Source organism: Zosterops lateralis, assembly GCF_965231275.1.
Source record: "Zosterops lateralis genome assembly, chromosome: 2".
Lineage (NCBI taxonomy): Eukaryota > Metazoa > Chordata > Aves > Passeriformes > Zosteropidae > Zosterops > Zosterops lateralis.
In genome coordinates this window covers 70,136,953-70,150,362 of record NC_139763.1, presented here as the reverse complement: position 1 = coordinate 70,150,362, position 13,410 = coordinate 70,136,953, and the positions used below count along the sequence as shown (strand labels likewise).

General features: G+C 46.9%; 1 protein-coding gene across 1 annotated transcript in view; it reads right to left on the bottom strand.

The window, feature by feature from the left end:
- The window catches only part of FLT1 (fms related receptor tyrosine kinase 1), a 110,002-nt gene extending 100,908 nt beyond the window's left edge, over positions 1-9,094 (bottom strand). Inside the window, exon 1 of the mRNA XM_083855079.1 lies at positions 9,009-9,094. Within this exon, the coding sequence (XP_083711205.1) occupies positions 9,009-9,066 (58 nt within the window). The 5' untranslated portion in view covers positions 9,067-9,094. The remainder of the gene's footprint in view (positions 1-9,008) is intronic.
- Positions 9,095-13,410: the final 4,316 nt, after the last annotated feature.

Here is a 13,410-nt window from a genome sequence, read left to right as displayed (position 1 = left end):
ATTGAAGCAGAACTTTGCAGGTCAATTAAGAGCCATGGGGATTCACAAGTGTTAACAGATACAGGTCCCTGGATTCAGAGGTAGTTTTGTACTTGTTTCCTGTTGGTTCCTGTGCAAAGAGAGGCACCATGTGTGCTGGTAAATAGCTGGCAGACAGGAACACCCTCAGAGTAGAAGCAACAGCTCGAGCTGTATCACTCCTTAAAAGAGCCATCACTTGCACATCTCTCTGTGATGACTGAAACTTTCTTCTCTTTTGCATTCAAGACCAAGAAAACTATTGGATGCTATTTACTTACTTAATACACATAGAAGCACAAAAATCATCAACTTATTGGTTCACCCCTTTCAGGTCCAAAAGGGGCATCCCATTCATCTAGTCTGATGTTCTACAACACATGCCAAGTAATTTCTGGATCAAATTCTTTAGTTTGATCAATCTCAATTATAATTTAGGAATTTAAAGTACTATTAGAACATAACAGCCAGCCAAAAAAAAAAAGAGACAGCTTAGTGGATGGCAAAGCTGAGCTGCTGTATGATACACACCATAGTAAAGTCTGAAGAGCATAAGGTTGGTAACAATAGATTAAATGAGTTCTGGACTAAAAGCCTTGACCATGTACTCCATGCTGTGGAACTAAAATCAGTCAGCAGGGAAAATGGATGTGCAGCTGCCCAAAACAGGCCTTCATAGGCATAGAAAAGTATTTGAACAAGTATGTCCCTTCCTTTTTAGTTCTAGATCTCAGAGCAAGTTATAATTTATTTACTCTCTGTATGCATTTGCTGTTCCTAGCTGAATATACACACTGATGTAAGATTAAATGTTATCAAGCCAAAGCAAAACACTTAGATGCTAAAAAACACAATAGTTCTGATAATACTTCATTAGCACTTCTGAGAAGACACACTATCATACCAATATGGCCAATAGCAGCAAATGTAAACAAATATAGATTTCCCCAATAAATGCTAAACATTTTGCCAGTATTTGCCCTAGATAGGTCAGGTTGGTTTTATAGAAGCTCGTGGTAAAGCCTTTCTAATAAAGAGCAGGGAAGGGTTGTTCATTTATAAGTCTAGATGTAGAAATTAAACAAATTGAAACCTTAGGCGATTATTTGACATAAATCTAATTCCAGTTACTACCAATTGAAATTATTGACATTTCCGATCATAGCTGGGCAACCAAGGCCATGCAGTTCCATGTTCTGTGCCCCACAAGACCCACTTGAAGGCACTTGCTTCACCAGCTCATTAGAAGTTTGAGCCCTGTTTGCCCTACACTCACCGGGTAACTTCCATGAATGAGCACAAGCACTTTATACAATGCCAATGAAAAATAAATTTCAATATTTAACAGCCAGAGATCTGAGAGAAAAATAATCTTGGTTTCCTGTGGTATCCATCAAATTTTACTATCTCTAGAAATATAGGATCTGATATGAGCATCTTGGCCAATATCTAGCCTGATGAAGGTGCTCATTTTATCAGCTATATCAGGAGGATATCTTTACAGAGAAGAAATAAAACCAGCCATAACCACAAACTTTTTCTTTCCCATTGAGCACACGGATTTGAAAACGGATTTCCAAATGCATAGTCTGACACCTCCATTATGAACCCTTGTAGGACCACTTTGGTAAACCACTCCCAGAAGGCAAAAGACACACACATATGTGATGAGCACTGAGAAAAGAAATACCACAGTTGAGTCCTCCTTAGTCTGGTCTTCACTCCAACAGAGTAAACGTCCAGTTTAAAAACAAAACAGGTCAGCTGAGGCTGGTAATACCAGAGCTAGGCTACAGCAACACTTTGACAGCCACATTCAGCACAAATCCATGTGGCTTTTGTACCCCTCCACGTTGATGTACCTGTCCTGGCCCCTGCATGGAGATCCTGCTCAGGCCATTCAGATGAGAAGTGTTTGTGACTCCATCATCTGCCCAGCCAAAGGGACTCCATGTGATCAGCCAGTGGCACTCACCCAGGAGTGTCATTTCATGTCTCCACACACGATTCAGCCTGTGCTGCTCACACAGTGTAGAGAGCTCCATCCAGACTATGCCTGTGAATCACCAGATCTACCTACTGACATGTGTCAGCAACCACGGTGCCTCTGCTCTAATTCCACCCTGACAGATTCTAGCACATAATTATCAGTTCAATATTCTTCAGAAATTTTATCCCAATAATAAGTGAGTAGAAAAATATCAATATAATACAAAGAGAAAGCAAGTACAACTAAAATTGGCACAAAATCAATTTAGAATTCCTAGGAATTTAGAGTAAATGTGTACATTTTCTTGGCCAAACTAAATTTCTTAACCAGTTTGATACTTAAAATTTGTAACAGATTACCTGGCAGGAGAAATGAAGCAATATAATAGGACTGAATTGAAAGACTTTCATAACGACAGACAAACTGCCCACCTGCCAGTAATCTACCTGCTCAGCCAGCAACACAGGCCTGTCAAACTCATCTGGGGCAGTAGTAATCACTAAGCTGTATTCAGAGAAACAAATTAGGAACTATCTAAAAGAAAATGTAAAGCAAATTTGAAGGAATTAAACTTTGCTGAAGGATGCTGGTTATTATTTCCAAAGCTCCATCTTTACAGCTGAACTGTCCTGAAGTGCTCCAAGACAAAAAGAAGTCAGGAAACAGACTTTCCATCCACCCCACTTAAACCTATGAAGCACAGCTATAAGTAAAGCCCTGAGTTCAAACCAAGAGCAAGTAAATAATGCAGCACAACAATTTAAAACAGAGAGGTGAGAAGAACTGGATCAGTCTGTAGAGAGGAGTCCCTTGCAATGGCTTAGGAGCAAAACCTACATTGCTGTTAAATGACATCTAAAGCACCAAGTCTAAGGAGGTAGACGCACATGTAGGAATCTTCTGCCAAGATTGCCTATGGCAATTACACTGGGAAATGATAATCATTAATACCTATAAAATAGATTAGGATGATTGTCAATTGCAGCACTGCATGAGACAAAGAAAGGTACCCCAAACACTTTCATCACAACAGAACAAGGAAGTTCCCTGTATTATACAGTTCAATGTGATTTATTTCCACTATGTAATATCCACTTGCATAAACAGAGATATCAACTAAATTTTAGTTCTTTGAACCTCAATCCCATGGTTTCTTATGAAATAATTCTGGGTTTTAGATTATACTACCAAAAAAAAAAAAAATTCTTCTCTTGAGAATTTTATCTGATAACTGTTTCCTGCAAGGTTTCTTGAACCTTTCCTGAAGATCAGATGCTGGACACCACTAAAGACGTTGCATGAAGCCAAAAAAAGCCCTTGTCTGATCCAGGATGGCAACTCTCACGCTTCTGTTAACATTAGTCTATGGTGATCCTGATGAGAGGTTTTTCCATAGAGGAATGACAATGGGAACAAAAGGGGTGAATTCCTTCACTCTGTTTCAAGGAAGAATCCCACAGGAAGGACGCTTAAGTGAGCTATGTGAAATTGTGAAATTCCTCTCATGAAATGCCCTCACACTCATCCCTTGTCGCTCCCCACGCACTAAGCAGGGGGTCTGTTCCCAGAGCATAGGCTTCCTGAGGGAACATCCGAGGAGCAGAGACATCTGCTCACAGGTCCCTGGCTCTCAAGGACCACTGTGCCCTGCCTGCTTCACCCGCTTCCAGGCATGGAGTGGAAATAATGGCACCACATTGCCACAGCATCTTCAATCCACTGAAATCCTAGAAGCAGCAGCCTTCTAGCCCCTTGGCCATCCTTCAGCTGTTCCAACAGCAAAGAGAACCTGGTTTCAAGGGCATAGCTCCAAAAGAAGGAGTTGTATTGCACAAGTGCTTAGTGCCACATACCAGTGACTGATGGAAAAGCAGCCCCACTGTCCAGAAAAGTCATACCAAGAGAAATTGGTGTCGACAACATCACACTGAATCATGTTCTAAATATGTTACAGGGGTGACTTAACATTGTGGGTATGGATTTCGGTAATGAAAAATCAACTGTGATTTGAGGGAAAAACAACAGAGAGAATAAAACCAGCCCACCATGAGCATGAACCTTTTGCTTAAGCAGTAGCACAAGACAAACCAAAGTCTGAGAAAGATGATTAGTGAATGCATTAACTATTGCACAAACATCTATAATGGTCTTGAATACACTGATGCACCACAAGCTAAGTCATCCTCCTCTCCATCTTTAGTCTGGCACATCTCCACCCGCTGTGCCACATACACACACAAAAAAACCCCCAAAAAGAACCCCTCAAAAAAAACCCAAAACAAAACTAAAAAAACTCAACAAAAATAAAAAACAAACAAACAAAAAAAAATCAAATGGAAACATGACTTAATGCAGAAAAAACAGTCATCCACATGCCCTGTCCAAATTTCTCCATACATCTCAATTGCTCAAGACAAGTTTCAGACAAAAGTACTTCTGAGATCTATAGTTTCAAATCTCTTTGCCCTCACTGTTGATTTCTCAATCTGTTAGCACTTTGCTTAATTCCATCATGAGTTCATTCTGCTGATATATCTGGCTTTGGAGAGAGCACTAATGACTTTTCCACTTTTCCAACTTCTCCTTGCAGCATAGTTCTTTCTTTTAAGCATCAGGATTTATGCAGTACTGATCTCCAACTGTAGAGGAATGAAACTGAACTTCTGTATCTCAGTAAGAGAAAACTGTGTGGGCACCTTCCTGACAAATCACTGGACCAATTTTAGGATATGCAGTTCGCCATGATGCATCAAGAAGTCAGACCATTCCCAGCTGAGGATGCTTGGGAAAGGTTGCTTCCCAGTTGCAATAAGGATGCATCACAAGGGCAAAGAGAGAAGAGCCTGGTTCTGTCTGTGGGTAGAATTCATGCTCAAATATATACAGAAAGGTTTCTCTACATTCTCACAAATACTGGTAGAGGGGAAAAAAGAGATTACTAGACGCAGAGATGAGATGTAGAGATGAGTAATGTCGTTGGAAGGAGCGGTTTGCTTATGGAAGGTCTCACACCAGCAGGAGAGGAGACACCTGTCTCCAAGAGCAGAGGTGACTGTGATTGAGTATTTCATGTGAAACCTACTCTTGCAGCAATCTTGCTTTCCATTCCCTCTGGGCCTGCAGCAGGAAGTCCCAAACCCTGACTCTGGGGGATTCAAAGGAACAATCTTGCTGCTGAAGTCCCACCACAGCCCTTCTGGACACAGACTTCTAAAATAGTGAACCTTAACCCTCATCTGCCAAGCTTCTTCCTTTCCCAATTTCAGTTGCACATGAAAACTAGCAAGCTGAAACAGTGCGCTGGAAGTTTCCAAACCACATTAAAGTGTAAGGACTTATCAACTGTCCTGCAAATCTGGACAATTTCCTTTTGTCCTATACACCCACACAGTGTGAAAGGCTACTGGTTTCAGTCTTCGAAGCATCTGACAAAAAATAGCTTGTTTGTTATTGTTTGGATGTAAAAAAAAAAAAAACAACACCACCAAAAAACCTCTCAAATCTCCTCCTAAAAATTACCTAAAAAAGGTAATTTTTTAGGGTTCTAAATATACTGGGTGCTTCTGGGTATGAAGATCTTCACTACAGCACAGGCCAAATTCTGATTTCATCCAACACAAACTATAAATCTAGAAGATACTAGCCCAGCCCAAAGGAGTTCCTCCAGATTTACGCCAGCTGTAGGAGGACAAAACTTAGCTTTGTGTGGAGCACAGGGGCAAAACACCTGTCTGGTAAAACATCAGTTAGCTAGGTAAGTGATTTTCTTTAGCTGTGTCAAAAAGTTTGATATTTTAACCCCATATATACTTTTTTGGTTGGTTGGTTTTTTTTGGTGGTTTTTTTTTTGTTTGTTTGGGTTTTTTTTGGGGGTTTTTTGGGTTTTTTTTTTTTTTTTTTTTTTTTTTTTTTTTTTTTTTTGTTTTTTTTTTTGTTTTGTTTTGTTTTGTTTTGTTTTTTTTTTTTTAATGATCTCTGTTATATAGCAGGGCCTAACTCTTCTCCTATGTGTGAATACAGTTGGAATTTTTTAGGGAGCCCCATTTCTATGAAGGTCCCGAAGAAGTGGGAAAGTCAGTTTTTCTTAACTTAGTTAATAACTCTAGCCCTCATCCCAAATTGGACTATTCTGTCTGTGTCGTTGCTTCAGTAAGTACTCAAATCAGATTGAGACCTTAACATATTAACTTCCATCTGAACAGCACTTTGAGAGAAGTCAGGTTAGTTAGTGCAAGAAATTAACCTCAGCACTGACTAGATTTAACCTGGAATTTCTTCCTTCATTTTTTCCAGCTGGCCGTGAAATTGAAAAGTCCACCGGGGATTTGATGCTCTAGTTCCAACTGAAATTATTCAGATCACATAGTGCTGATCACAGATAAGACTGAAATAGAGTCTATTTACCTTCTAGCTGCAAACTGTGAGGTACCACTTCTGTGTGGAAAGCCAGAAATACAGATAGAAATAAAGCTAAACCATCAGTTTATGTTTCTGGAAACATTGGCACATAAGCCTTGATCCAGGCTGCAGAGTCTGATGTTTTCAGGGTTTAAACACAGTCCTTCACAATCTCAAATGCTAGTGATTAAAAATTATAGTAGTACAAAATTGAGGACTAGGAGACTGAACTTAAAACAGCAACCACATATTCATGTTGATCATTATGTGTACAGTCATTAGCAAATATATGCAATGCAATTTGTGGAATAAATAATTATAAGATATAAAGAAAACATATGTGAGTACTATGCAAAACCCAGGAAAAAAGTATTATTCTTTCCCAAGTTAACAAAAATATGAGTGTGCACAAGAGACCTGAAGTGTCCAACACTCACATGCCAAATGAATTTAATTTCCTTAATCTCATCTTCCAAAGGGAGTCTCTCAAAGCTTGTAGGCTGCATGTTGCTTTGGAGAATTTCAAATTATTAAGTAGATTCATATGAGCTGAAAGACCACCTGTCTCCTCCTTGTGGAGGTCTTTTTAGGTTCTTTCTGAACCTAACTGACTATTTCCAAGAATCTCCTCTAGAATCTGTCAGTAAATGGAAACTCAGCAGGCACCTGCAGGGACTGAATTACAAGAGGGGACCAGTGATGAATTGAATTTCATCAAGAGCACTGGAAACAGCAAGTGGTGGGCAGCCTGAGTAAGAAATGTAGGTAAAGGAGAGTGAAATGGGAGGAAAAGCACAGAGAGATGTATGGCACAAAACATCCCACCACTTCAACAATAACTTTGAAACTCTCCATGCAAACATGACCATGGAGAGTTCTGCCAGTGGCCCAGAAGAAGCATGATCAACCTATTTGAGATGTCCAAACAAAGCTGAGCAAGAATGCTTTTCTAGAAAACAAACAAACAAAAAAGCAAGAAATCCAATGAGTCTGAAAACATTTAAATTCTGATTAGAGCACAATCTCTTGTACCTGGAGAGGATATGAATTTCCAGCAAAATGATTGTACAGGCACACGGCCAAACTAGAGAAGCAACTTTCCAAAGCCTACAGCACCTGAGACCACCATGGGGATGTTTATCCCCAGCACCCAGAGTTGTCCCCTAAGAAAGCCAAGCTTTTCCCACTGGGCTTGGCCATGAACAGGAAGGTGAAGCAGGGTCTTTCTCACAGCCCCTGGCTCACAGAGCCCACCCCTCTCCCTGGGCAGTGGGCTCGCCATGATCTGCACAATGGGAACCTTTCCGACAGGAAAGAGGAAGCCAGTCCCCGGCAGAGCTGCTCCCTGCAGGAGCCCGTGTAGGAGCAGGACGCCGAAGTTCAAACTCAAGCTGTGAAGGAAGCCTGGCAAGGATCTGAATCCACATTTCCTGTATCCAGGCTGGGTGTCTCATGCCTGTGCCCATTTCATCCTGGGCATAAGAACTTCCGAGGCACAGACAAATAATGTGGGGAAATTAGCACCTTCCTGGGGAAAAGAAAGAGGAGGAAAAAAAAAAAAAAAAAAGGCAGAAGAATACCTATATATCTGTATCAAAGCTGATGAATCAGCACTTCCCGAGCAGGAAAACGTCTGGTCGGAGTGGCCCCGCCGGGTCTCCTCCCGGGGCAGCTCCCCCGGGCTCGGCGGCGCGGGGGGACCGAGCCCCGGGCACTGGCGCGGTCCTGCGGGGAGCTCGGCTTTTCCCTTCCCCACTCGGGGGTTTGTTCTCGCTCCTCGCCCCGCTAGCCCCTCTGTGCTGGGCGCCGTCCCCGGGGAGCGGCCGGTGCGGGATGCGGAGGGGCTCCGTGCCCGCCCGTCCGCCCCTCGCCGCGGGCATCCCCCGGGCCAGCGGCCCCGCCCAGCCATCAGCCCACCCGGGACCGGCCTTTGCCCCTGTGCCCAGGTGAGCAGCCACCAAGGCTGGGACACACCGCCCACCGCGGCGCTCCGGCACACCGGGCTCAAAGTCAAGTAAAACTCAATTAACATCAAATCTGCGATGATCCATCCCCATCACTGCGGGATGCGGGCACCGGGGAGCAGCTCCATCCCACTCTCCGCAGGGAGCGCCGCCGGTGCCCAGCCGACGTGCCCGGGCGGGAGGCAGCAGGACCCCGGTTTTTGCGAAGAAAAAGCGCCTTTGCCGCTTCACGGGCAGAGCTGGGACACTTGAAAACAAAGCGGGGAGGAAAGAAGCGTGCCCTGCAGCCAGGACACGCTGTCTGTCCGTGATGCGCCGGTTGGTTCGGACAAGTCCCGAGGATGCACTGCGGTCCCCTGTGCCACCGCTGCCCTGCCGGGAGGAGCAGAGGCACCTCTCCTCATCCCCGGGGCACGTAACGACCGCTGTGGGATGCGGCGTTTGCGCGCTCCCTGGAAAGCAGGGATCACTTTGCTGGCCCCGTCCAGAGGAGAGGGGCGAAGGGGAGGCAGGTGCCCGCCGGCTCCATCCCACACTCGGGATGCGGCGGGGCGCTCAGGCACATCCCTGCGGGCCCCTCGCAGAGAGCTGGCCGCAGAGCGGCTCTGCCCGGGGCAGCGGTCCCGGCGGTCCCTTACCTGCCAGCAGGAGGGCGGCTCCCAGCAGCACGGTCCCTGAGAGCAGCTGCCGGGGCATGGTCCTGCCTGCGGGAGCGCAGGGCTGTTCCCCTGCCGAGGGCGGCGAGGCAGGAGCGGGGGGGCCGGCTGGGCTCCGGCGGGCTCTCCTGGGTCCCGGGCGCTTCCCGCGGCGGCGGCGGAGATAAGGGCAAAGCGAGGCGCGGAATCCGCATCCAGCAGCCCCCGAATCCCGCCCGCCCGGCCCGGCCCGACCCGGGGAAAGGGAGTATCCGCTGCGGGCCGCCCTGCCAGCTACACCTCCCGCGGGCATCAGACAGGCGGCAGCCCCGGCCCCGGTCATTTATAACTTCCCCACCCCTCGGCGCGCACCCCTCCGCCCCCCCGCCCACATCCTCCGCCGGGAGCACGCCCTCTCCGGCCCGGGCCCCCGCCCGTCGGCGGGCACGGTGTGGCTGCCCCGCGGCTCTCCCCGGCCTCTCCCGGCCCCCGGGGAGCCCGGCCGTGCCGTGCCGTGCCGTGCCGTGCCGTGCCGTGCCGTGCCGTGCCGTGCCGTGCCGTGCCGTCCCGCCGGAGCCCGGTCGGGGCTGCTCCCAGCCGCCGTGCCCGCAGTGCTGCCGGGCGGGCAGCGGGACTGGTCCCTCGCACGTCGCCGGGCTCCCCTGGGGAGGGCGTGCAGTGGACTTGCCATTCCTGGAGCAGATGCTGAGCGCTGGGGTCCTGGTCCTGCGGAGCCCCGGTCCTGCAGAGCCCCTCTCCCGCTCCGCAGGAAAACCTCGACAGCGCCGCGTCCCGTCACCGGCGGCGGGCCCGGGGCCGTTTCCAGCCGCTCCCCGGCCGCCGGGCGGGATGCTCGGAGCGCCCCAAAGCGCTGCCCGTGCCCCAGGGGTTCGGGGCTCCGCTCCCCGCCTTCCCTGGGGACAGGGAGCCGCGAGCAGACCTCTCTGAGCGGGGCCCGACCAGAGCAGCACGGGTCCCCAGCCGGCAGCACCGGGAGCGCTCAGAGCAGGGAAGCCAGGAAGGGGCAGCACTGGCTAAGGATGCTTAGAGAGCCTGCCCTGCCAGCTCTCCTGCTGGCCTTTACTGACCCTAAAACATCCAGAGCAACGCTGGAAATATATTTCTGCCCCACTACGCACATACCCCACATTTCCCATACATGTTTTACTTTGTGGAAGATCAGCAGAGAGCCCATGACAGCAAGACTCAAGTCCTGCGTTTCCACTTTTTCCTTTTGTAGCCAGAGAAAGGCTGTTGCGTGAGTCAGGTCTTCAGTTTGACCCAGTGTGGCCCTTCCTATATTTTTATGCTGTGAAATAAGTCACAAGAGTGTCTGCATGGGGCAGGTGAATGTGATCATTCCCCTCTCACAGAGAAGGAAACGGAGGCACATGGAGAGGTTAGGCAGCTAGTCCAAGGTCATAGGAAGCTGGTGACAGGAGACACAAATAGAACTCAGACCTCCCATGTCCCACCAGACCATCCTGTGCAAGAAAAAAAAAAAAAAATAAGAAGTTGATGTTGTTTTTAACTTGAGAACTGTTTAGCCTTAAAGTTTAAAGTCTGTGAGAATATTTCCTGCACGCGTCTGTTTGACTCCTATTCATAAATTACACCCTAAGCTACAAATTTAAGTCTGCATTTTCCAATCTTCCTGCCCCCAGCTGAGACCTTGAAAATAAAATAGCTATAGATACCTTCCCCCTCAGCTGTTTCACCGTGGGGGGAAGAATCCAGAGGTTTCTTTCCCGAAGAGGATGACTCACATGAAGTCACCTCCTCCACTGGAGACGACAGCAGCTGGGAAAACAGTCAGCCAGGGAGGACAGACCAACAAGAACTAGGACATGGAGCATCCTGACAGCTTAGACCCCCTAGGAGCAAGGGCCCCCCTATGGAAGGACCTCAGGGAACAGTTTGTGCCTGCCTTTGGCCAACCCAGTGCTGAGTACGTGCCGAGTCTGAGATGATGCAAACCCAATCACAAGCTCAGCAGCCGTGCCACACCAGTTCCTCCCCATCTCCTTCACACCTCCTACATCACAGCTGCATTCAGTCATGGCCCTCCAAAGACCACATTTCTTTGGCAAGACATAAGTTCTTCCTTCTCCAACAGATGTCATCAGCTCCTGATCCACTCAAGTAGCTGAGGACCAGGGAAGCCAAACCTGCAGATCTGTTCCTAATCTCTTTTCACTCATATGTTAAGGTCAGGAAGAGATGAGATATGGAGCTTGTAGAATGGAAAGACCCTAGCAGTGAGATATGGGAAAGAAAGAAGAAGCAGACATTCCCATAAACCAGAAGGAAGGTACAATAGGAAGCTTGTGCCTGGAACTGGACTGTCTAAACACCTAAATTGGAACATCTGGACAGCTGTACAATGCATATGTGAAGGGGAGGGCTGTGTGGAATGTACTTTACCTTTTTTTTGTACTACTACCCTGCAATTCTCAACACCCAGTAGGATGCAAACTACCTTTGAAGAGTAGTTTAGGTGCCATGGCTGGAAAAAACACCAATGAGACAGCCATATATCTGTCCCAGGCCAAAGTCTATCCTGAAGGCAATATGAACTCTTCATACCAGAATCTTGGGCCTTGGTTTGATCCTAAGTAGTGGGTGGCACATGTGAGGTCAAATTTATGATTGGAATTCAACCATTACTCACTGAGGCAAACCGCTCCAGTACAAGCACATCTCACAGCAGAGCCAGGGATCATGGAGAATAGTGTGAGTTTCTAAAGTCGGGGGAAATCCAAGATAGGCCCACATGGAACTGATATCTTGCACAAGAGAGGCTGACTCAGCATGGGACAGAGCCAGGAGCCACCTGGGGAGTACGAGCATGAATCTAGAGACATCCCACACAGCTGGAAGCTGGCTAATGTCCTAGGCTTCAAGGAGGGCAAGAAGGATAACCCTGATAACTACAGATCTATCAGCTGAACGTAAGTCTCCAGTGTGACTCCTATTAGTGACTCCTATCAGTGAATCCTGGAAGCCAAATATATCAGCATCACCAGCTGACCAAGGGAGGGGGTTGTCCCACTCTGCTCTGCCCTGGTGGGCTTCAGCTCCAGTGCTGTGGGCAGTTTTGGGTGACACAATATAAGAAGGACATAAGATTATTATAGTATGTCCAGAGGAATAGGACTAGGATTGTAAATGCCCTCAAGAGCAAAACTTAGAAGGAGGAGCTCAAGCGTCTTGTTTGTTCAGCCTAGAGAAGAAGAGAATGAGGGGATACTTCATAGTGGTCTATTGCTTCCTTACAAAGTGAAGAGGAGGGGTGGTAGCTTTTATCTTCTTTCTGGTGACCAGTAATAGGCCCCATGGGAACATCACAAAACTGTGTCAAGGGAGGTTTAGGTTGCATATTAGGAAAAGATTCTTCATCCAGAGCATGGCAGGGCACTGAAACAGCTTCCCCACCACACCAAGCCTGCCAGAGTTCAAGAAGTGTTTGAACAATGCTCTCAGGCACATGGTGAGATTCTTGGGATGTCATGTGCAGGCCAGGAGTTGGACTTGATGAATCCTGTGGGTCCCTTCCAACTCAGAATATTCAGTGATTTTATGTTTCCATGAATAAATGGATACATTTTCTGTTTCCTTCAGCTCTGAAATGTGGGAATTTTCATTTTTCTAGCATTTGTTAAAAATACTATTACTACATACTAGGAAGGAAAACAGCCAAATTTAGCAGCTGAGAGTAAGCCCTCTGAAACATATCAGGCAAACATTTTGCAAGACTGATCATCTGCTCCATCTCCAGCACTACTGAAGCTGAAAAAGAGAGAGGAGAAACAGCCTTCTTAGTAGACATTTGTTTCCAGTGTTCACTTGCAGCCCAGCAGTACCTTGTATTGTTGAATTTTACTCTGCTCTGCAGGAAGATCAGAGTACGGCTTTTGCCTGAACAACCCACACATCTGACACTAAAATCATCAAGTTGTCAAGCAGCAAAAGCACCAACTCTCCCATTTGCATCCTTTGCCCATCCCTGGCCAGCAAGGCTCATTGGAACAACACAGAAAATGAGCCATAGGAAATCTGATTGGGAAGATGAGTAATCAAGGCTCTCAGACCTTAGGTCCATGTTGAGCAGCAGACTACCATGATAAAGGAACAGGGACATCACCCTGAGCATATTGGATTTTTCGTAGCTGAATATTCAGCCAGCCCATTGTCTCTTGTCTGCTCTCTGTCTCTTGCATGTCTGGCTTCAAGAGTTGGATGGAGTGGCAACTCCCCTATGGATGTAACACAGTCAAGCCACAGGGACATATTCCAAGGTTGTGGTTTCTACTCCCCTATGGGAACAGGGCACTTAGAACATCCTTGGCTAAGGCTTTAGCCAGGTATTCTGGGAAGAATTGCTTGGACAGTTCCTGTGGACCTG